The following is a 23,588-nucleotide window of genomic DNA, read 5'->3' as shown; positions in this document are numbered from 1 at the left end:
AGGCTGAGCCGGGGTACCGAGGGCTACCTGAAGGGGCCGCGGAGGCGAGCTGGGGGTGGGGACGGGGGTTGGTTGGGGGACGGGGAGGGAAAGGAAGCCGGGACGGAAGTGATTGTCCCTCGGCTCGGAGAAATACGGCGGGGGCGGGCCGCCCGGGGTGGGAGTGCCGCGCCGTAGGGGCGGGGCGGGGCGGGGCGGGGCGGAGTGGCTGTAGCCGGGCTGCTGGGCAGCGCCGCCGAGTCCCAGCCCGAACCGAGCTGGGCGGCTGCATCTCCCTCGCAGTCCCCACCCGGCGCCGGGCGCCGGGCCGCCGCCGCCGCCGCCGCCCCGCCGCCCCGCCGCCCCCGCCGGCCCCGCCGTGACGCGGGCATGAGTCTGGCCCGCCGCCCGCCGAGCCAGCGCCCCCAGCAGGGGCCGCGGCGCCCAGGTAACTAGGGGGGCGCGAGGCGGGGAGGGGACCTTAGGCCCCGCCGGAACTCTCGAGACCCTCGGCTACTCCAGCCTGAGAACTCTCCAAGCCCGTGGGACCTTCCTACCCTGTGGGGGGCCACAGGGGTCCACCTCCAAAAGCCAGCCCCGGCCCCTGAAAACTAACCCCTGAGCTCCACCTATCCCCAGCTCTCCTCTCCAGGGGAGCCCAGGTCGGGGCCTGACCTCACGCCTACCCCACACTCACTCATCGGAGGAGCCCAGGTCCCTGTACTCCCCGGCCCTGGGCCTGCCATCCCGAAGGGGCATAACCCAGCGCATCACAGCCCCCATCCTCCTCCCACCCTTCCTGCTCCCATGGCCTCTTGCTCTCTCAAACCCCACCCCCAAATTCCAACACTTTCTCCATCTGTCCCCCTACTGCCCACCTTATCTGCAAATGGTTCCTACCCTACAACTTAAAGGAGGAGCCAGCTGCCTCCTTTCTTTGATTCTTCTTCCCTGGTCCTGGGGTCCTGTCCACTTTCTCTCCCAGGACACCCAAAGCCCTGCTTCCAGTTAAATGCTTTCTGTCACTGCAGAGGGGCACGAGTGGAGCCTGGGCACCTGGGTGATGTGGGCAGAGCAGGGCCTCTGTGCAGTCTCCCTGTCCCCAGCCGTGGGTGCGTGGCAGTTGCCAGGAGACTTGGATGGAGCGTTTCAGGTGTAGGGGGCTGAGAGTCAAGGGCAGTGACAAGCCTGGCAGGATTCACAGCAGCAGTTCGAGGCCGGGCTTATTTATTTAGTGCAGATTCCTTTCTTGCCCCTTTTAGGGGATGTGGCTCCCGTGCAGGCCATTCCTGTCCCCCACCTGGGATGGGTCTCAGGAGCTGTGCCCCCTCCCGCCCAATTGCCTGCCCCTCTGAGCCTGGGCACTGGCTACTTCTAGCTCTTCCCTCTCAGGCAGGGCAGCAGAGCTGGGCATGACCTCATCCAACAACCGAGGCCAAGGTGGGGCCACCTGGCCGGGCCTGGACACAGTGTCAGCAGTGCTGTCTCCTCCCCGGATCAGCTTTGAACGAAACTGCGGGTCTGGGGCCCAGGGAGATGGGAGCCCACTGCCGCTCACACATCTCTGGAAGTTGAGCTGGGTCTGACCAGGTGGATATTGATGGTGGTGGGAGAAAGGATGAGGAGAGCAAGTCCTGGAAATAATTATGGTTTCAGTCCCCGAATACCGAGCACCTACGCCACACTAGGCACCATTCTAGGTGCTGGGATGGAGCCATTAACTAGACAGACACGGCCTAGCCATCAGGAAGCTGACATTCTAGGGCGGTGTAGGAGACAGGGAGTGGCCGAGTAGCAAATCAGCAGATGAAGAGGCAAACCCTATAGTGATATAGGGGGACAGTGAAACTGGGTGTTGCGATAGAGGCTAATTGGGGAGCTCCTTTGGCCAGCATGGTCTGTGAAGACCTCTGTGAAGTGACGGTCTTTGACCTGAATGATGCAGTAGAATGAACCTTGGACCATCTGAGGGAATAGAGTTTTAGGCAGGGAACAGCAAGTGCAGTGATCCTGCGTGGGTAAGAGTTAGGCATGTTGAAGAACAGAAAGAAGGCCAACCCGGGGGAGATGAGGCTGGACGGGTGGGCAGGCAACCTGGAGAGAGCGGAGTGGCAGTGGTGTGGAGACACAGCACCACTTTCCTAACTGGAGGGCTGTTCAGATGTCCTCTCCTCCCGCCAGTCTTCTCTGCCCAGTTCGTTTTTTTTAAAATAATTAATTCTTTATTTATTTTTGGGTGCATTGGGTCTTCGTTGCCGTGTGCGGCTTTCTCTAGTTGCGGTGAGCGGGGGCTACTCTTCGTTGCGGTGCGTGTGCTTCTCATTGCGGTGGCTTCTCTTGTTGTGGAGCACGGGCTCTAGGCGCGTGGGCTTCAGTAGTTGTGGCTCGTGGGCTCTAGAGCGCAGGCTCAGTAATTGTGGCTCATGGGCTTATTTGCTCCACAGCATGTGTGAACTTCCTGGACCAGGGCTCGAACCCGTGTCCCCAGCATTGGCAGGTGGATTCTTAACCACTGCGCCACCAGTGAACCCCCACCCCCACCCCCACCCCGCTGGTTTTTGATCTGTCTTTGCCACCCATCTTGGGACCTCTAGTGTTTCAGGTGGTGGTTGCTTGTGGGGATTTGCATAGGTGGAGGTCAGGGGTGGGGCCGTCTGGGGAGGGGATGACCTCCTCCTGGCCCCATAATAATCACACAGGGGTAGAGAGGACCAGGCAGGTGATGGGAAATGACCCTCCCGCCAGAGAGAATCCCGCCAATGGGATCTTTGCGGGGGGTGGAGACAGCGAGCCGTCAGTGAGACGGTGTCCAAGTGTCCAGGTAGGGCTATCCCTGAAGCCCTGATAAGATCTGATCTGTCATGGGGTGGGGAGACGCAGCCAGGCAGGCAGCCGCTCCTGCTCAGTCATCGGTTGCCAACAGCAGTGGGTAGCGTTTGTTCTGGAGCCAAAGCCTCCAGGCAGAATCGAGGTGCAGGGAGGGGTGCTTAGACGGCTGCCACATGGGGCAGGTGAGCAGGGGGCCGCTCCCCACCCCTCTGCTGGGCACCAGGGAGTCTCATGCCCCCTCCGCACAGGACACCTGACCTTCCTGGGAGAGGGGGGCTCCTCCTCTTTCTGGAGGAGCCAGCGGTGGCCTGGTCCAGGGCGGGGACGATCTCTGGTTGAGCAGCTGCTTCGATGCCAGGTTGGGAGGAGGAACAGGGGTCCCTGCTCCCTACCGCAGTGCTGAGGGGGCTGCTGGGCGTCCTGCGTAGCCCCTCTGGGTGCTCAGAGCTAACCTTGCACACCTGAGACCACAGGCCCTCTCCAGTTAGCGGGGCCTTTTCCCCTGCTCTAGGCTCCTGAGAAGCAGAGCTGGTGGTTGTTCAGGAGTGATGGGGAAAGTGGCCCCAGGTGCAGCAGGGCGGGGGCTGCCTTCCCAGTTCCTGGCCTGCTGAGCTCAGCTGCTCTCCATCCCTTGATGCCTCTTTGGGTCCGCACAGGCTCAGCCCCGGGCCATTGCTGTTGCTTAACACACTGCAGTCCCTTTGGGGCATGGGTTGGCTCTGGGTGTCCCCTCTCACCTTGTCCCCATTGTCCATCAAATTTGTGAGTCTACCTATTGGCCCTTCCCCCTCTCTCCCTCCTCCTCAACTCCCCTTTGCTCTACCACTTTGGGCCCCAGCGTGGGTCTTGCTCTTGCATATTCATTAGGGACTGAGTAAGGTCAGCACCACCTGTGACTCCAGGCCAGTGTGGGCTGCCAGGCCCTTTGACACCCAGGCTTCCCCTGGAAGGTTGCTCTTCCCAGTGGTTTGTCTCTGTGGATTTATTTCTAGGGCATGGGGTGTGGGACTGTGGACAGACATGGCACAGGTGCTCCTGAGAGCTTGGTGATGGCAGTCACTCAAGGGGTGCTGCTGAGAAGGTAACTGGTGGAGCCAGGAAGGAGCAGGCCTGCACTGGGCAGGTGGAAGGCTGAGTTAGGGTGCTTTCACAGCCCTCGGCTGGGCAGCAGCTCTCTCATTAAAAACAGCCCTTGAGGTTTTCAAGGCAGAAGCTCTGGGTCCAACGTGGGCAGGCAGGTGCCTCATAGATTCATTTCCTTATTTAAAATAGGTGGATTTATCCTCATTTTTTTTTTAAACTGATGGGGAAATTGAGGCGCTGAGGAGTTAAGTGGCTTAAGCAGGACCACCTGCCAGTTCGATTCATGTTCCTGGCTGGGCCACATCTATGGCTGCCTTGGATGAACCCAGGGGCCTTGCTGTAGGTGTGTTCTGAAAGGGGCCTTCCACGCTGTGGACCCTCAGCCAGTAGCCAGCCAGCTGGCATCTTGGAGGGGGCTTTTACGGAGCTGGTCCTCGCTGTGGGGACAAGGCAGCCCCAGGTGGTGGAGGCAGAGCTGGGAAAACTTACTCTTCTTTGAGTGCCAGCACCCAGGTATGGCAAGGATGTTGGGGGTCAGTACTAGGGAGGGTACCCCATGCTAGACCTTATAGGAGGAAAGCAGACCACTTGGGTGTGGAAGGGTCTTGGCCCCCAGGGAGCTGGGAGAGAGCAAGTGGATGGGCAGGGAGGCCACTGAGGGGTGCTGAAGAGGCTCTTGGGGTACAAGGGGCATAGGGAGCACTACCGTCTGTCCCTCTGCCTGTTTTCGTGTGCTCACTGGGGTAGTCACATCTATTCCTTGTTAGGGACTCGACAGGCCTCCAGAAGATTAATTAATGCCAAGCTGCTGGCAGCTCCAGCAGGATGCTTGCCCCAGGGCCCTGTCCTGGCAGCACAGATGCCCAGCTGACCCCAGAAATACTGCTCCGTTCCCACCCAGCAATCCTGGAGACACGGGGGGCCATGTTGCTGGCACAGCCCTGCCTCTGAGCCTGGATGGCAGAGAAGGCTTAGGTGATGGCAGGCCGCCAGAGCCATGTGGCAGGGCATTCCACCCGCAGGCCTGCCTCCATCACCCACTCTGGAACTTATTTGTCTCTGGCTGAACCATGGGCTTGCTGTGTGACCTTGGCTGTGCTGCTTATCCCCTCTGGGCAGCTTTCTTTTCCCCAACTGTAAAATGATGTAGAATGGATGTTGGACTGGGTCATCACTGAGACACCTCCCCCCTAAGTCTGAGTCTTCGTTATCTGGTAATCTGCCTGATTCTGAGAGCGCCTGACGGCACCCCTTTTCCTGATGCGTATTGGCTGCCCCTTGGTGCCCCTCGGTGTGGTCCAGCTTTGTCCTCGGCCCCAAGCCCAGGTGACTGCTAGTTCTCCATGTAATTAACTCCTGCCTGTGCTCAGGATGGGGGGCACCGCAAGTCCTGGCCAGACCCAGTGCCCTAACAGACCAGCCTGACCTTCCCAGCGCCAGGGCGAGGTGACTGCTTCCACAGTGGCCACCTCCAGCCTGCCCAGCACATTCCTCAGGCTTATCTGAGAGCCCGCCCCACTGGACTCTGTCCTCCCACCCAGGAAGCAGCACCCAGACGAGCTGCTGAAGAGTTCCAGGGGCAGAGAGCAGGGCCTGAGTGGGCTTGAGGTGACGATTCTCAGCCTCTTGCCTGGAGCTGAGGAGAACCAGGTATAGAACGGGGTGGGGCAGAGGGATTGGGGGGGTCTGATGAGACTGACAAGGCAAGTTGTCTAACCTCGGGGAGCATGGGTCCCAGAATCTGTGCCATCTCCCAAGAGCCCCACCTCTGGGAAGGCTTTCCCGTGTGGAGCCTCCTGTGCACAGGAGGGGGGCTTGCTCTAAGTCTACCCCTAAGTTGTAGCAGGAGATAGGGCCCGACAGCAGCTCGGGGCCACCTCCTTTCCTCTGCCCGCACCTCCACAGCAGGAGCCGGAGCCGGAGCCAGTCCTCCCAGGAAGGGGTTAACCGCCAGCCCCAGCCGTGAGGGAGGGGACTGGGCTGGACCATTTTCCTCGTAGCTGCCTCCACCTCGGTTTTCCTGAATGGTTCTGTCGTCCTGGGGTGGGGAGGGAAGGGAAGGAAGAAGGGCGGGCTGAGGGAGGAAGGGAGGGAGGAGTGTGGGAAGAGGAAGGAAGAAAGAGCGAGACAGCCAGGGGAAGAGAAAGATGTCACTGTGTAATCTCCCTGTCAGTTTTACTTCCAGCAGGCTCCGGGCGAAAGAGCTGCTAGAACAATGCTGAGGCAGCCCCGACGGAGTATCTCGAACAGGTGATCAGAGGAGCCGGGAAACCGAGGCCACCTGGGCATCCCTCCCCTCGCCTGGGCCGGCCAGAGCCTCAAAGACGGTGGAGAAACCATGGCGACCAATTTCAACGACATCGTCAAGCAGGGCTACGTGAAGATGAAGAGCAGGAAGCTCGGGGTGAGCCACCTCCAGGGGGCCCTGCCAAGGAACTTGGTCTGGCGCCTGGTGGCGTGTCCGGGGTGTGCGGCTGCCCGCCTGTGGCCTGGCATCGTGCATTGCTGGTCTCGAGGCTTCTGGCCAGCGGGCTGCCCAGCATGTGCCTGGGCCCGGCTCTGCCTGCTGCAGCTCCCGCCCCAGCCGGGCTGGCTGGCTGGCATCCCAGCGGCTGGGCCAGCGGTGGCAGCCGATGGGCAGGCGGCTCCCCTGCTATTGTTGAAGTTGTCGCCGGGGCAGCGGCTGGAAATGCCAGGCTGTGTCCGAGCTGAGACGGGCTTCTCACTTCCCCTTGCCATCACCTCCTCGTTTCCTTCCTCCCCTCTCCTGGCCTCTTTGCTTTTAAGTACTTCATCTCCCCTGCTTCCCATTGCTTTCTGTGTACAGGCGTTTATTTATTTATCTTTGGTGGTTGCTTTTCCAGTTAAAAAAAGCATTTGAGAAGGAGAGTGGTTGGTTGCTGGGGGGAGAGCAGTGGTGGGAGGGGTGCAGAAGCCGGTGTTTATGTGGTTTATGAGAGAGAACCTGGCTGGGCTGGGTGGCCCGTGGCACTGGGACAGGCTGCTTTCCTCCCAGGTGTTGGAGGTGGCTGGGGGCTTGGAGGGCCTGTGGAGATGAGGCCTCAGACACACCTCTGCTGGGTGTGCACCCTCTCCCATCCCGTACTGCTGGAAACCGCCCAAAAGGCATGAGCAGGGGCCCCGGGGACCAATTTAATAATCTTGGTGAGATTGTCCCGAGAGCGGTCTTTATTCCCGGACCCTCCTCCCTCCTCCAGTGAGGGGTCTCCCTGGTAGAAAGGAACCCTGACGACTGAGGTGGGCCCAAGTCTTGTGTTTTACCTGGGTCCCCTGCCCTTCTGTTCCCCCCTCCCCCATGGCCTTGATGGGGTGGGGGGATCCTACCGCTCAAGGCTTCCTGGCTCAGCTGAGTAGGGTGGGGGAGGAGCAGGGCTCTGATACTCAGCTTCCCTGCCTGCGAACCAGACAGAGCAGGACTGGCCTTGGAGCAGGGCGGTTCCTGCACCTCCTTCCCCTCCTGTGCCCTCAACCCCCAGGGCCCCTGCGGGAGGCTCTTCTGTCCCGGCAGGAGGCGGCTGCTTAGCTGGTGGGCATGTTTGGGGTCTTAACTGGATTTGGACTGTATCCCAACCTGGGCCGTGGTGGCCATCGGCCACCTTGTTCTTGCCCTGAGAGAAGGATGGAGCCCACTTTGTGCACAGAACAAGGAGAAGAACTAAGGCTGAGGTGGGGAGGCAAGGGGGTGGGGGCCCAGGTTCTAGTGTGGTGACTCGTTCCTGAGGGCCCAGACCTGTCAGGTCCCCAGGGGCCAGCTGGGCTGCGACCCTGTCCAGAGCAGAGCTTCCCAGGAAGGCAAGCCACTTGGGGTGGCCGCTTGGGCTCAGAACCAGGCCTGTTCCAGGGGCAGGCCTGGGAACCCATGGTGGGCACAGTCAGGAGGAGGGTTTAGGGGCTGGGGCGTGGCCAGGCCCAGTCTGGAATCGCCCGCACTCAGGGAACCCGGCTTCCCCCTGCAGACCTGCTGTGAGGGGCTGCGGCCACCCAGCTGCTCTTGTCCCGGGGCAGCCATTCTTGCCTCAGCCCACAGAGGCGAGGCGGTAAGGGCTGGAAGAGATCAGGAGCAGATCGTCCTACCTGCCAGGGCTTTCCTCCCAAGGCAGAGCTCTGGCAGAGTGTTTCCGAAGCGCTGATCAAAGACCTATGAGAAGTGGGGAAGGAGGGCTCTTGAGCGCAGTGGCTCCCTGGGGCTCTGTGTGTGCGTGCTGCGTGTGCGTGCTGCGTGTGCGTGTGTGTGTGTGTGTGTGTGTCCTGTAACCAGGCAACCGGAGTGCTCAGGCCCCCAGGACTTCTGCCCCTGCCTCTGCAGACGGCACGGAGCCCATCCTGGCAGGGCATATCTGGGTCGGCAGCATTCGTGCATTCATCCATCAATCCATCCATTCATTCACGGTCCCTTCATATTATCATTCACTTGTTCAGCAGAGGTCTGTTAACGAAGCGACTGGGATGTGAGGATTCTGAGAATAAAATATAGTCTCTGCCCTAAAGGAGCTCCCCAGCTGAGAGCTGAGGCCTGCTGGGGTTTAGGTGGATAGACCAGGGGCTGAGCCAGGGTCATGGGGGCAGCGACAGACATGTCTCCTAGTCTCAGGGGCCAGAAATAGCCTGGTTGTGTGTAGCTTCTTGGGATGGGGACTGCCTGAGCCCACTGCACCCCGGGATCCTGCCTGCCGAGGACCTGGTACCCACACAGCAGGGCAGAGAAGGGGAGGGGGCTTGAGCCTGTGGCCCAGAGGCCCCTTCGCCTCCTCTGCTCTGGGCCCCTCAGTCTCCCCACTGTTTGCCAGTGAGAGGAGCACTGGAGATTCCCGGGGAATGGCTCTGCCAGGCTTCTGGAGTGCTTGCTGAAAGAGGAGGTACATCCCAGCCAGACTTTGGGCTGGAAGAGAGCCTAAGGTGGGAGGGAGGGGGCCATGGGAGGAAGAGTCAGCAGCCCAGGCAGGTGGCTAGGGCCACCCCTTTGTGGGGGGTTGTCTGACAAGCCAGCTTGCCCCTTAGCCCCGGAGAGTGGTTGGCTTCCTGCTCCCTGGCTCTTGCCTCTTGGATGGAGTCCGTGAAGCTACAGAGAATTGGGGTGGATTTAGGTACGGGCAGTGGTTGGGACAAGGAGGGAACCTTGCCCGGGAAGGCACCGTGCTCTGGGGTAACCCCAGTTTCTTGGCTCTGCCCCTTGACCTCTGAGAGCCTCTGGTTTCCCAGCTGGAACAGGGAACTAACCCTGATTCCTTACACTCCAGGGTTGGTCAGAGAATGAAAAGAGAGGGTTAGTGAAAGGTCCTAGAGACAAGAGGGGGTGTTACCCACATCAAGAGCCCTCCCCCGGCTCTAAGAACAAGGGCCACGGTGCTATGCAGGCTGGGACCGGGCAAGGGCCTAATCCCTGTCCCTGCGGCACTGCCTCTGTCGTGGCGGGTGCTCCTGGGGCCCTGGGCAGAACCTTAGCGCAGCGGGCTCCCAGGACAGCCCTAGTTCTAGGCAGCCTGTTTTAAATACCAGCTCTACCATTCAATAGCTGTTACTCAATTTTGGGGTGCCTCATTCCCTGTCTAATAAAGTGGAGATGATAATAGAAGTGACCTCAAGAGTGACCCTGAGATTAAATGTGAAGAGTGCTAATAACAAAAAGTACAAATAGGAAGCACTCCACAAATGTTGGCTACTTACGTTAAACCCAGAGCTGAGCTCATAGTAAACAGTAACTCAGGAGCACCCTTTATGGAACAGCCTTTCAGAGCCAGCCAAGCAATGACTGACTTTTCAATTCGGGGAGGGTCCTCTTCCCCAGGGCAGGGTGTCATGCTGGTGTCAGCTGTCCCCAGATCTCTTGGGCCTGAGCTCCCTGGAAGGCTGTGCGGCACTGCCCGCTGTGGTAGGCAGGGGTAACTCCAGGGTCACCGGCTGCTTTGGGAGTGGCCCAGGGTCTGATCCTCCTGCCATCTTGTCCCACAGATCTACCGGAGGTGCTGGCTGGTGTTCCGGAAATCCTCCAGCAAGGGGCCCCAGCGGCTGGAGAAGTATCCAGATGAGAAGTCAGTGTGCCTCCGAGGCTGCCCCAAGGTTAGGGGGCCCGGGCCCTAGCTCTCCCAACCTGTAAGCAGTGAGGATTTGTTTAGAGTCCTGAGGGCCAAGAGGACCCTCCTGGGGGTGGCAGAGCCGTGGGGGATGCAGAGGGAGGTGCTTCAACCTGGCCGAGTACCTTGTGGATGCTGTTCCAGGTGACAGAGATCAGCAACGTCAAGTGTGTCACACGGCTCCCCAAGGAGACCAAGAGACAGGCAGTGGCCATCATATTCACCGACGACTCGGCACGTACCTTCACCTGCGACTCAGGTGAGGGGATGCGGCTGCAGGCTGTGGGCTGGTCAAGGTCCAGTTGGTAGGAGGCAGAGCAAAGGCTTGCCCTGCCTGGGTATGATGTGTGGGTGGAGGGCACCTTTGAGGGAGCAGCCCCAGGATGAGGTGGGGCAGGCACGCAGAACCCACTGGCCTTGCCCTCTCTGCCTGGCGGGGTGGGATAACTCCGGCTGAAGCAGATGGGGTGGGTTGCTGCGGGCCCCTGAGCTGGCAGCACGAAGAGGGACTACCTTCTCCAGAGCTGGAGGCAGAGGAGTGGTACAAGACTCTCTCTGTGGAGTGCCTGGGGTCGAGGCTCAACGACATCAGTCTGGGAGAGCCGGACCTCCTGGCCCCAGGAGTGCAGTGCGAGCAGACAGGTGAGGCCTGGCGCTGGCACGGGGTGGGGGTGAGAGGGAGACCCCCCCAGGCCCCTCACAAAGCTCCAGGCCCACTTGTCCACTCCCATCCAGATCGCTTCAACGTCTTCCTGCTGCCCTGCCCCAACCTGGATGTGTATGGCGAGTGCAAGCTGCAGATCACCCACGAGAACATCTACCTCTGGGACATACACAACCCCCGCGTGAAGCTCGTCTCGTGGCCCCTCTGCTCACTGCGCCGCTATGGCCGGGATGCCACACGCTTTACCTTCGAGGCTGGCCGGTAGGACCCACTCGCCTCCCCGCCGTCCAACCGTGGTCATGATGGCAGCTGCCATTCACTTGTGTCGGGCACTGTGCTGGAAGCTTAAGTTATTTATCAGCATAGCATGCTGAAGGGGAACCCATTTTACAGATGAAGAAATTGAGACTCACAGCAGGTAGGTCAAGTGAAGCTGTTTACCAAGTCAGACTGCTCAGGCTCTGATCAGATGCTGGCACTGGCATTGACTAGCTCTGTGATTGTGGACCCGAGTCTCAGTTTCCTCCTCTGTCAAATAGGGGATAATAAAAGTACCTAACCTCATAGATTGGGTCATGGTAAGGACTGGGTATAGCTTGAACCCTGGAGCAGCTTGCCTAGACTCAAATTCTGTATAATCCACTGTGTAACTTTCGTCGTTACCTTCTGAATGCCTCAGTTTCCTCATCTGTAAAATGGCTTGAGAAAAATTATAATGACGAGGAAACTGTAGTAGCACACAGACCAGAGTGGGGTGGTGGGGAAAATGGAATGGATTAATCCTTGTAAAGCATTTAGACCCCCACCTGGCACACAGAAAACGTTCAGCATGTTTGAGCTGGGGGGTCAGACCCTCAGATGACAGCAGCCCTGCCTGTTCCCAGACGAGAGCCTGTGTACGTGCACACACGGGGCATACCCACCACGTGGCTCTCGGTGCTACTTGTGTCCCCAGGATGTGTGACGCTGGGGAAGGGCTCTACACCTTCCAGACGCAGGAGGGGGAACAGATTTACCAGCGGGTCCACAGTGCCACCCTGGCCATCGCCGAGCAGCACAAGAGGGTCCTGCTGGAAATGGAGAAGAACGTGAGGGTGAGGCAGTGCGTGTCTCGGTCCAGGGTAGGGGGAGGCTGGCGGGCGGGCCGGGGGCCGGGAGAGTGGCAGCCGTCTCCAGCTGGTGTGTCCGGGAGAGGCAGGCAGGGTCTTGGGCTGGCTGCTCTGGGCTTAGCCACTGACCCTTCTCTGCCCCACAGCTGCTGAACAAGGGCACGGAACATTACTCATACCCCTGCACGCCCACTACCATGCTGCCCCGCAGTGCCTACTGGCACCACATCACAGGTTCCCAGAACATTGCTGAGGCCTCCAGCTATGTCGGTGAGTCACTGCTGGGCCCCACCGCACCGGCCAGGAGGCTCTGTGGAGGACAAGGCATGTTGGGCATGGGCCTTCTGTCCCGGGCCCAAGGCCTCAGCCTGCCTCTGTGTCCACAGGTGAGGGGTATGGGACGGCCCAGGCCAGCTCAGAAACGGACCTCCTCAACAGATTCATCCTGCTAAAGCCAAAGCCCAGCCAGGGGAGCAGCAGTGAGGCCAAGGCCCCTTCCCAGTGACAGCAGAGCTGGCACACAGATGACCACTGGGGCTGCCTGCAGCGCGTCGTGGATGGCATGGAGGGGCTGTGGGCCAAGAGCCTGGGGAAAGGGAGCAAGCGGTCCCTTCTTTGCCCCCGAGGGTGAGACTGGACCAAGGCAAAGGGCTGGCCATGCCACCTGAGCATGTGTGAGGGGCTGGAGCTACCATGGGACTATATACTGTTGATGATTTTAATATATATGGCTTATTATGTATTCTGTATTAATAAGATTCCCCCTCGGACCCTCCCTGCCACCACATACACAGTTTTTAATCCCATGACCAGGCCACAGTCAAGGCTGCTTTGAATGTGAGGGCAGCGGTTTCCCTGTCCCCCATGGTACCAGCCCTCCTGCTGCCAGGACCTGAGCTGCCAGGGCCAGAGGAGGGAGACACTCCACACTCCAGGCTACTGCGCTGGCTGCTGGCTTTTCCCAAGCAGCCCAGGGGCGGAGACAGCAGGTGGCTCCTCAGTCCCTCTGGGCCTAGAGTGGCACAGGAAGGATCCGAACTTACACTGTGCCACTTGGTAGCCTTGCACTTGGAGTTTTCAGCAGAGGTGACGTCTGGTTGACACCTCAGGTGGAAAATCTGGCTTGAAAATGGTTTCTGCCCAGACTCCTTCGTGCTTAGCAGGCTGAGGAGACGCCCTGGGGGTGGGGGGTGCTGGTTACCTCGCCCGGGGAGGACAGCCAGTCCCAGGCTCTTTCCTGCCCTTGGGCCAGGCCGGCCGCACAGGAGGACTGCGGTGAGGGGGAGTGGGGAAGCGCCCTGCTGCCCGCTCTCAGTGACCGGCGTGAGCAGTGCTCCCACAGAGGGAGCCCCTCTGGCCTGTCTGGCCTCCCTCCGCAGCCAAAGTACTCAGAAGCCGGTCAGAGACCTCCCCATTTCCTCCTCCACATGGTGCTGAGGCTCCCTGCTGAAATGCAATTAAAGCAACTGATTTTCTAGTGCTGGTATTTACTGACGACCGTGCAGAAGGGCTATCTTTTTACTCACATCAAACCTTTGGTTGCGTGTGTGTTAGGTTGTTTTTAATATTTTAGGGTTCTGATTTGAGGGAACAGACCTTCTTGTAAATAACCATTATTCAAGTTGTGGCAGGAGGATGATAAAGGAAGAGGCCCCTCCGAAAGAGCACTGGAGCGGGAGGTGGCCGCAGCCAGCTCAGCTCTGACCCTGACCCAGGGAACGACCCCTAGAGGAATAAGCTGGCCTGAAGAAGGAAGCCCAAAGGCCACGGAGGGGAGGCAGAGCTGGCTGGCTTGGTTAGTGGCACGATGACGCATGAAGGCGATTACGTACGTTTTGCTCTTTATTGCCAAAAATAAAAACTTTAAAAGACAACTACTGTTAATAAATAACCCTTCCTTTTTGTACTAGATCTCTGGTTTTCTCCAGGCTCCTCCTGCCTGCCTGCCTAATGAACTGCTTTGGGTATGTTCCTACCTATAGGGCTAAGTGGTCAAGGCCAGACCTCCATGAAGGCCCTTGCCCTCCCCCACAAATTAAATAGCCTGGCCATTGTTGGTGACGTTCAAAACTCATGGGTAGAGAACAAAATACAAGGCTTACTGGCAGGAAGAGGGGGATAGCCTGGGCCTAACACTACTCTCACAGGATTCTCAAATTAGGGACACTTGGGAATTTGAGTGAAGAACCAATAGACTGGCTGGGGCAGGGACTGGAAGGGCTGGCAGGAGCCTGAGTAGGGTCCTAGATTCAGCGCTAACACAGAAGCCTAAGGTGCAACAGTGAACAGTCCAACTTGTGAACAGAAAGGATTTGAAGTAAAGAACTGAAATACCCAGAAGTTGAGAGTTCACCTCAGTGGTTCTCAACAGGGGAATGCCGTGGCCCCCTGAGGCACACTGAGATACAGGGCAGAAGGGATGTTCCGGGCAGCACTACTGCCCATCAGGCAGGGCCGGGGACGCTAAATGTCTGGGAAGGGACCGTCCTGCCTCCAACAGCAGTGCTGGCCCTGGTAATCTGTGACTGCGCAAGGCTGGGATGGACCTACCCTTCCCCGCTGCTACCTTTCTAATTGGTACTGAAGGCTTGCCAGGAAGCTTGAGCAACAGCTGTCCAGTCCCCAGGAGCCAAGATCTGGAGTCTCAGGAGAGACCTAAAATTCAACTGCTGTTCTGCTGAAACAGGTGAGCTGCAGCTAGTTTATGGTCAGGACGTCACTCTGGATCTCGTGGCTTAACTGGGTCTGTAAATCACTCAGCTTCTTCTTTAATCCAGACAGGGCTGACAGGACAATGGTTTCAGGGCGCAGAGAGCCACAGGACTCCACGTTGTAGTAAAACCTGAGAGGCAAGAGTCTGGTGAGAGCCCTCCATGAGGCTCTCATGAGCTATGGCCACAGGCCTGCCTCCCTCCTGGGTCCTGACTCCTTTCTCCCCATGAACTCGACCTTGCCCCAGGGTTGACCTCCACCCAACCTCTTACAAACAGTGGTCCCAGGGCACTTTGCAGGACCTCGAGGAGGCCACGGCTACCTCAGAACAATATCTGAAAACACCTGTGTATGGATGTATTCTACACTGGGGGAAAGAGAACGGTAAGTAAGCACGTCACCTGCTCCAGCATTTTCATGTTCGTCACTAGAAGGCTCTGGTCACTTTGGGGCCCTAGGTTTGATCCTAGGTTGATCTTTCTTTGGGAGCTGAAAAGTCAGACTAGGAACCGTCTGGATAACTGGAGGGCCCCCCTTCCCCCCAGCGACCAAAGGGGGATGATAATCTGCCTGGATGTGCACATACGGTGGTTCAGCAGTTACCAGCCCCTCCTCAGCTGAGGGGAACTGGGATGGGCGGGAAAGGGCCTCCCTAACTCAGAGGCTGCATCAGAACTGTGCGCCCTTACACACGTTACCTTCAAGTGCCAGACCGGGCTCTTACCTCTCCGGCTTGCCGTTGGGGTCGTAGGGCGCCTGCGGCTCATCCTCGTCCAGCTCTGAGTACTCACTCTTCGGCCTGAGGTCAAACAGATCAGCACAGGTTGCTACTGCCGCTTTGAGGGCACCTGTGTCTCATAGTGAGGCTGCCCCATCTCGGTCACCAGAAGCCATTTCCACACCCGCCCACCCTGCCTGCCTTCACTCCCAGCAGGAACATACCACTCCTCCGGCTTGGGGTACACCGTGTGCCTCAGGGCATTGTCGGGATCGTATTCAAAAGCCACGCCTGCAGTCGGGTTCCACTTGGCGTGTTCTTTGCCAAAGCCCTTTTTGGCGTAGGCTCGAAGCCTCAGCTCCTGGCCCTTTCTCAGCTTGACGATGAGAATGTCTGTGGGGAGATGTGAGTCAGTTGAGGGCCAGGAGAGGCACGGCTCTCCGCGGTCCGACCTGCAGCGCCACTGAAGGGCTGGGCAGCGCAAGAGCCTGGGTCTGGTGTCCGCCCCTCGGGCCCTTACCATCCTGCTCCACGTAGTCGTTGGGGTCATTATCTCGGCTCCGGGATGTCACCTATAGGGGCCCAGACAGAGGCACTTATTAGCTGCTGCGCATCTCCCCACGCACCCCTTCTGGCACCCACCTTCCGGCACCTCCAGACCGCAACCTGCCGAGCCGAGGAAAGGATACCTGAGGAGGAGGTGGTAGAAGTGCCTATTAGGACCCAGCCTGTGCTGGTTACTGGCCTCTAAGCCCTACCTCATGGCTTTGTGACAACCTCCCCAGTCAAAACAGTACCATGGCCTTTAAAAGGGTCCTTAGTGGACAGGGCCCACAGCGCCAATGCTTCTGCCCACACTGGCAAGAGTCCAGAATTATTAGCACTTCTAGGCATCAAGCTTAGGTTAAGGCAGAAGGTAACACAGGGAAAGTCGGTGTCTTATAAGAATCCACCCCAATCTGGCCCACTTGGAGCCAGGAGAGCAAAGGTCCTGGGTAGGGAGGGCGTTCCTGACCGGAATGACCCGGGGGCTGTTGGAGATGAGGTCTCGAGACGTGACGTGACGCGTCTGGTCTTCGTTGCACCGCACGTCGAGGGTGAACTCCACCGAGCACTCGGGACAGAATTCTTCACACGTACAGTCCTGAGGCAGGAAGAGAGGCAGGAGTGAGTCTGCGGAGAGACGGCGAATCCTGGCTTGGCTCCCCGCTTCTAATACCCTGTTCCTTAAGGTTCTTCATCTGGGAGAGGGTGGATCACAGCCTCCCGGCTCTCGTGGGCTGTGTCCATCTGCACACCACTCAGGCTGCTCAAGGGCAGGGGCGTCCCAGCTCAGAGACCGCCTATACGCTGGCGTCCACGTGTCCTTCCCACCCCTCGCTGCCAGGCCACCGCTGGGAGACACACTAACATCTCACCCTGGCCTCGGAGCGCTCTTCCTCAGAGAACCAAGGCGGTAAGGAGGAAGAGGCTTTCACACTGCATAGTTGAGCGTCCCCTGAGCTAAGTGGACTAGCCTGGGAATGCAATTACCATTTAAAATAAAACAATCCAGGGAACAATAGAAAAAAGTACATTTTAAATTCCAGACTACTGACCTTTTCTTTAAAAATTTCATACGGAAATTTTTTCACAAAAGCAGAGAAGAGTGTAAGAGACTGCCACAATGTAAGCATCACTTGGCTTCAATAATTCTCACGTTTGCCATTCTTTAAACTGATTCTTGAAACACTCCCGTATTAGAGATTAGCTGCTACCGTTTAACTTCAGGCAAGACGAGAGTTAACTAGAATGTAATCAAGCAAACTGTTCTCCCCCTCACGCCAGTGAGGAAAATCCAACCTATTTTCGATGTTTTTAAGACGATGAGGAAGATCTAGGGGCCATACCTGGATAGTCTGCAATCATACACAGGTGAGACAGGAAGGCAACCTAGACCCTTGAGACTGAATCACTCACAAATATGAAATTAAAGAAGCAAATGTAATGGAAGACAAAAATATGAAAAGGTACTTAACCTCAAAAAAAAAAATAATGAAAAGAGAGGAGTCTGTTCAAGAGATCAAGAGACTAAAGAGGTGTAACAACTGAATGCAATGCATGAATGACAGACCCACAAACAAAAAACAATTAAGGAGAATTCCCTGGCGGTCCAGTGCTTAGGACTCCTCACTTTCACTGCCAAGGGCGTGGGTTCAATCCCTGGTCAGGGAACTGAGATCCCGCAAGCCGCATGGTGCAGCCAAACAAAACAGTTAAGGACATTTTGAGGATAACTAGGAAAATCTGAATTTAGACTGTAGATAGATAGTACAAATCACGGCTAATTTTCCTAGGCATGATAAGTGTGGCTATGTAGGAAAATATCCTTATTTTTAGGACATGCATGCTGATGTAGCTCGGGGGAGAAATGTCATGATTTCTGCAACGTTCTTTCAGATGGTTCAGCAAAAATCACATCTATATGAAACACAAAGCAAATATAGCAAAATATCAACAACTGGAAATTACAGGTGAAAAGACAATGAGTATTTATTCTACTTTTCACTTTTCTGAAGATTTTCAGAAAAAACAACCAAAAAAATGCATACCATCTTTGTTCAGTAAATGCAATACTAGAAACAAATTTAATGGAAGGAACTGTTAGGTCATGGGGGATCTATATCTTTATATAAGATACTGACTGATCTTCAATTGGTTGTACAACTATCTTCACCAATATATGTGATGTTTTATTTCTTAAAAACAGACTCTGGAGATGTGAAGCAAAATGGTGAAATGTTAAAATGTGACAACCGGTTTGGTGGGAGCATGCCTATTTGTTATATTAGCTCCACACTTTGCTGTGTGCTTGAACAGTTCTTTTAAAAGACACATATAAATTTACAAAATATATCAAATTAGCCACCATAAAAATGACATGCCCTCGGGAATATTAGAAAATGGGCTGATTCAGGATCACCTACAGCCATCAAGAAGGAATAGTCTCAAGCTGTTACCTAATGCAGCTCTGCTGAAAGGATGCAGGTAACCTAATCCTGTCCTACACTCTCCCTAGTTCTAAGTCTGTTAACGTGTCATGGAAGTGCAAACCCGGCCCTAGAGGCAGGGAGCCGTGTTGAACTAGCAGAACTTACGGGGTGAGCCACAGACCTGCAGACACCAGTACCCCAGCCACTCAGCTGCTGCTCGGTGGGACAGCTCTCACTCCCTCTGCTCCTTCTCCTCACCCCCTAACCTCTGTCGACTTCCTTTAGCCTCCTAGGCCCCTGTCCCTGAGAAGAGATGCTCTGGAAAGCAGAGTCTGAAGAGGAACAGCCCCACCCGTTCCGTACAGATGGGCATCCAGGAGTATGCCCCCTCTTATGTGGCTGGCTGATGAGACTCCCCAATGCCCCTTGAGACTAATCAATCTGAGGTCCCATCAGAACCAAAGACCAATCAATGCCTGCTTTGGGCTCTAGACATCTCCACATTGTCTTTCTAAAAGCTGAAAGCAAGATGTCGGGAAAAATCCCTGTAAGAACTAAGGTTCCCTGCCTCCCCCCACTCCCGACCTTCCACCCAAGCACACAGCATACCCGGGAGTACTGCAGCTTGTCCACAATGTCGTCACTCGTGAGGGGAATTAATCCTGGAAGACAGAAAAGCACATTAAAGAAGGCCAAGGGGCCAAGCCGAAAGAAGAACCCAGAAGTCCCCCTGGGAGTGAGGGGGCTTCCTCCTCTGACACCGGCACAGCCCCCTCCCTTTAACTCTCCAAACCCAGCACTCACCAAGCCTGTGAGCAATGAACTCATCGTGAAGGACTGAGGAATTGGCATCAATCTGAACCCAGTCAATTGCTAAAGAATGAAGGAAGCAGAAAAGGAGACATGCAGTTTAGCCACCATATTCATCTAAAGACTTAAGAGCAACGGTTCTCCAGATTTAAAAATCATCTAATGCTTATGAAATTGCAGAGGCCTGGCCAGGCTGCCAGAGACTCTGATTCCACAGCTCTGGAGTGGGGACCAGGAAGCTGCATTTTAACAAGAACCACACACACCACACCCTGCTCCCCTGCTCAGGTGGATCTGATGCAGAGAGTTCCCTGTACCACCGAAAAAACACTGACTTATTAGAGAATACCACGGGAGTGGGAACGTGTTTCTTTGAGCTGATTATTTCTATGGGAAGCACTTAAATCTGCTATTCATGCCAACACCAAATCCAAGAGCACTTGAAAGTCAGACAAACCTCACAGAAGTAACACAGACTTATGGTCCACATCTCATTTTATGATATAGTGACCAGATTACTCAAGTTAGTACTTTATTATCACTCAACCAACTAATGCTTACAGAATCCTTTAATGAGCGAGGCATACTAAGTATACAACCCAATCCCTACCAGCAATGAGCTAGTAGGACGGTAAGAACTGTACCTGTCACACACACCTGACTTAAACACACATTCACTCACTCATTCACAAATAAACATCTGCACATAAACAATTAAATTCATTAATCAAATGGCACTGCAGCCCAACTGCCCAATGAGGGGCATGGACACTAGGTACGGAGGTCAGAAGAGGACCAGACATGACCTAGCCCCAACCTGCTTTGTCCTATGCTTCCTATTGCTTCCTCAACCCAAGCCAAATAAGGACCATGAGCCATGCTTTTCTGTCTCTGTGTCTTTCCTCCCACCAGCATGCCCTTAACCTCTCCTGTGCAGCTAAAAATCCTGAGCCTCCTATAAACCAAGCCTTGCCTGCCCTCCATGATACAGAGAGGAACACTCTGTCCCTGTAAGCTCCTCCCTCCCAGAACTCTGTCCAGACTTCTCTTAAGACACCTGTCATATTTTGCCTTGTGTTATATTTGCGTGTCTTGTCTCTACCTCATGCTTCAAAAATCCCTTGGGGCAGGGTCTTCAGATGTCTTAACTTCTGTATTCCTAGCTGGGGCCTGGAATGCAGCAGGTGCTCAATATTATTTGTGGGAAAAGTAGCACTTAGAATGTCAGGGCTGCATCCTAAAGCACAAGTCCCTCATTTTACTCGTGATGGAACTAAGGCCCCGGGACATGGAGTGATCAGGCAGAGAAGGAGGACCAGCCCTCCAAGCTCTTGAGTTGAAAAAGTCTCTGGGGGTGGTAATGGTGGAAAAACTAAAACGTTCTCTTCTTTACCAAGCATTTGGCCTGCTTATTTCCTTAGGAGTTTGCACGCTTGATGCAGCAACTATAACCCAAACTCTCTGAGCTGACACTCAGAAAATATTTGTAGTGTATCTGTAAACGTGTAGAACGCCTAGTGCGGAATGGCTGGAACCAAAGCAGAAACAGATTCTCCCTCTTCTAGGCACCAAGGGCCCTGTAGCTATGCTTCTCCTTAATTGATCCAAATGTCTGTCTTGCATTTGGGTTGTCTGTGAATTCATCTTTCCCCTGAAACTTCACTGTGAGCCTTTGGAGGGCAAGAACCCTGTACTTTACAGCTCTGCGTTCCCAGTGCCTAGCACCACTGCCTGGTGCTTATATGCTCCCTAAATACAGTTGACGGAACTGATTCACATCTACCGGTAGTAGACACTCAATGAACACAATGCACAGAGATTACCTCCTTAATACTTGACATCACCCTGATAACTACCATTAGTGTCTGAACATTAGAGAGGAAACTGCAGCACACAGTTTAATAACTTGCCCAAATTTCACAGAGACAGTAAGTGAAAACAGTATTCAAACCCAAGTCCACAGACTCCTGAACCCGTGCTCTCCACCAACGCACGTGGAAGAGTGGAACTAAATAGCCCGTGGGAGCCAGGGAGGGAGGTGACCAGAGTGGCCCAGGGCCAAGGGCACAGGGACCAATCAAGTCTGCAGCATCTCAGCGCCCCCATCCCCGGCCCAAACCAAGGCTGGAGGCAGTAACGCCAAGGTATGGGGAGGGTTGGGGGGGAGACCAGGTGGCCCTGGCAACAAGGTGGGGGTCGCTTACCTATTATGGGCACCTCAGCGATGAAGACCCTCCGGATAGAATTTGCCACCCTGAGGAATGAAAACCAAGCAGCGTGTGGGCACCGCAGCCTCGACAGGCCGGCCCCGCGACCCACGGTTCCCAAAGCGAAAGCCCTGGTCTGGAAAGATGACCCCCGCCCCACCTAGGCTGGGGCCCGCGGCTCTCCAGAGCCGCCAGCCTCTTCCCTCAGCAGCCTTACGCCAGGTCCGTATTCTCGATGATGAACTTGACATTCTCGTCGGTGAGCTCCGTGATCCGCACGGTAGGCTGGTTGGCATACGGCATCGCGCCCCACCGCTCTCTCGGCCTCCAGCGTCGGCTGTACTGCGCCTGCGCCGACGCCGCCACCGGAAGTCGGTCGGCGCGGCCTTACCGCTTCGGCGGAGAGGCGCTCAGAGCGCCACCTGCTGCTCGGAGGCCCAAAGTTTTTTCCACCCCGCCCCCTTCTCTAAAGGGCACCAGGTTCAACCATTTGGAGGGCGATTTGGCAAAACATGCACACGCGCTTGACTCAACCATAACACTTCTAGGAATTCATACTGCAGAAGTACTTGCAGTTGTAAGCAAAGATACATCTACAGGGACGTTCACTGCAGCAGTCTGTAGCAGAAGATAAAACTACTTGCCCATTGACAGAGACCTGATTAAATATACAAACATAGGAATACAGTAACGTTTTTTAAAAGAATGAAGTCTGTACATTTATGGAAGAATAAAAGTACAGTCGGTCTTCCGTATCCAAGGGTTTTGAATCCGTGTATTCAACCAACTGAAGATCAAAAAAAAAAAAATTCCATAAAGTTCCAAAAAAGCAAATTTGCTGTATGCCCAGCAGCTATTTATATAGCATTTACATTGTATTTACAACTATTTACATAGCATTAAACATTGTATCAGGTATTATAAGTAATATAGAAATAATTTAAATTATATGGGAGGACATGTGTAGGTCACATGCAAATACTACACCATTTCACATAAGGGACTTGGGCATTCACAGGTTTTGGTGGGGAGCAGGTATCCCATAGATACCGAGGGATGAACGTACGCTTTAGCAAAGTATACTTGAACAATAGGCTTATACCCTTTCCCTTCCACACCCCAAGTCTGGATCATGCACTTCTGAAACTGCAAGAAGATACAATGCTCTTTAATGTATTGATATCATCTACAGTTCTGTGTAGCTGCAGTGAGTAGGTATGAGTTCTTCATCTCTGCATCTCCAGTGCCTGGCAGTGTGCATCTCATAGGTTGAACATTCAATAAAGAATTACCAAAGTCCCCTAAACAGCCTAGAGAGAGGTTAGAGTGGGCTTCAAAAAGGTGGCAGCAGCTTTTTTTTTTTGGCCGAGCCGTGTGGCTTGTGGGATCTTAGTTCCCCAACCAGGGATCCAACCCATGCCCCCTGCAGTGGAAGCACAGAGTCCTAACCACTGGACCGCCAGGGAATTCCCAGGTGGCAGCAGCTTATACAGAGAAGCCCTAAAATAGAACTTGGCAGGGGACAACATTTAGGGGGCAGAAGAAGAGTAATCAGAGGAGATGAGGAGGAGTCTGCCATAGCAAGGAGTGACACCTCCTCCTGAGACAGAGGGGAAGAGCATTGAGTGGGCCCTTACTACACAGCCTGTGTCATCTCAGTAAATTAAGAATTAAAGTAGTCTTCTGAGTATAAAACAGATCCTATAAAGGAGAGAATGGAATGAAATTTGGAATAGCTACTGCAAGGAACTTGACAGGATGTCGAGGTAAAAGAATTAGACAGGTGCAGAAAGGGCCCAGAGGAAGGTACACAAGAAGAGACTGGAAATTCCTACTAACTTGTTACTCCCCCCATCATTCAGTCTACTTGGGTAGGAGACAGCAAAGCAGAAGACAGATGCTGTGGGATGCTGTATGTACCAAAATGTTGAAGCTCTAACCCCTAATGTGAGGATGTTTGGAAATGGGGCTCTTTGTGAGGTCATGAGGGTAGGACTCTCATGATGAGATTAGTGCCCTTATAAGAACAGGGAGAGACATCAGAGCTTGTTCTCTCTCTGTCATGTGAGAATATAGGGAGAAGGCGGTCATCTGCAAGTCAGGAAGAAAGTTCTAAGAACCAAGTTGGCTGGCACCTTGATATTGGGCTTCCAGCTTCTAGAACTGTGCCATATTTCATCACAGCAGCCTGGGAAGACTAATAAAACAGAGTTAACCAGACTGAAAAAGGAAGCCCAGACAGTGTAGAGGCTGAGAGAACTAGTAAAGCTGAAGACTGTGTCACTCAAATAGTTAGTGACAGACAGGAGTCAAAGGAGCTAATGGTGAGGGGGAAAAGGCCGCTGCCATCCACATTTTACTGATGGGAAGCCTGGGCCCACAGATGCAGAGCTGTCCTAACTGCTCAGTAGCA

General features: G+C 55.1%; 2 protein-coding genes across 6 annotated transcripts; one reads left to right on the top strand and one right to left on the bottom strand.

Annotated features, from left to right (window-relative positions):
- Window positions 1-311: 311 nt before the first annotated feature.
- On the top strand, window positions 312-13,630 carry DOK4 (docking protein 4). 5 transcript variants are annotated; one of them, XM_032614725.1, is made up of 10 exons: window positions 312-427; window positions 5,433-5,541; window positions 6,065-6,295; window positions 9,862-9,969; window positions 10,128-10,242; window positions 10,506-10,625; window positions 10,719-10,908; window positions 11,603-11,741; window positions 11,903-12,026; window positions 12,143-13,630. In XM_032614725.1, the coding sequence occupies exons 3-10, from the start codon at window positions 6,230-6,232 to the stop codon at window positions 12,259-12,261; spliced, it is 981 nt and encodes a 326-aa protein (XP_032470616.1). In that variant the 5' UTR covers window positions 312-427; window positions 5,433-5,541; window positions 6,065-6,229; the 3' UTR covers window positions 12,262-13,630. The 5 variants fall into 5 exon arrangements, with proteins under 5 accessions (XP_032470616.1, XP_032470615.1, XP_032470617.1 ...); XM_032614724.1 differs by lacking the exons at window positions 312-427; window positions 5,433-5,541 and having other exon boundaries at window positions 5,968-6,295; XM_032614723.1 differs by lacking the exons at window positions 312-427; window positions 5,433-5,541 and having other exon boundaries at window positions 5,989-6,295; window positions 10,695-10,908.
- On the bottom strand, window positions 13,586-21,529 carry POLR2C (RNA polymerase II subunit C). Its single transcript, XM_032614734.1, has 9 exons — window positions 21,393-21,529; window positions 21,173-21,222; window positions 18,963-19,031; window positions 18,768-18,820; window positions 16,202-16,330; window positions 15,707-15,758; window positions 15,411-15,579; window positions 15,193-15,267; window positions 13,586-14,598 (listed from the first exon to the last, which is right to left on the bottom strand). Exons 1-9 carry the CDS (start codon window positions 21,476-21,478, stop codon window positions 14,454-14,456), a joined length of 828 nt encoding a protein of 275 aa, XP_032470625.1. The 5' UTR covers window positions 21,479-21,529; the 3' UTR covers window positions 13,586-14,453.
- Window positions 21,530-23,588: the final 2,059 nt, after the last annotated feature.

This window comes from Phocoena sinus, chromosome 19 (assembly GCF_008692025.1).
Source record: "Phocoena sinus isolate mPhoSin1 chromosome 19, mPhoSin1.pri, whole genome shotgun sequence".
In the NCBI taxonomy this organism is placed as follows: domain Eukaryota; kingdom Metazoa; phylum Chordata; class Mammalia; order Artiodactyla; family Phocoenidae; genus Phocoena; species Phocoena sinus.
This window is presented reverse-complemented; position numbering and strand designations above follow the sequence as displayed.

Bases quoted from the DNA above. Each gene is read 5' to 3' on its own strand.
- DOK4 (XM_032614723.1), top strand. From the start codon at position 6,230: ATGGCGACCAATTTCAACGACATCGTCAAGCAGGGCTACGTGAAGATG. The intron at 10,626-10,694 runs GTGAGGCCTGGC...ACAAAGCTCCAG, and splicing joins AGTGCAGTGCGAGCAGACAG to GCCCACTTGTCCACTCCCAT. The intron at 11,742-11,902 runs GTGAGGCAGTGC...TCTGCCCCACAG, and splicing joins AAATGGAGAAGAACGTGAGG to CTGCTGAACAAGGGCACGGA.
- POLR2C (XM_032614734.1), bottom strand. From the start codon at position 21,478: ATGCCGTATGCCAACCAGCCTACCGTGCGGATCACGGAGCTCACCGAC. The intron at 21,223-21,392 runs GTAAGGCTGCTG...TTCATTCCTCAG, and splicing joins ATCGAGAATACGGACCTGGC to GGTGGCAAATTCTATCCGGA. The intron at 19,032-21,172 runs GTAAGCGACCCC...TTCATTCTTTAG, and splicing joins CGCTGAGGTGCCCATAATAG to CAATTGACTGGGTTCAGATT.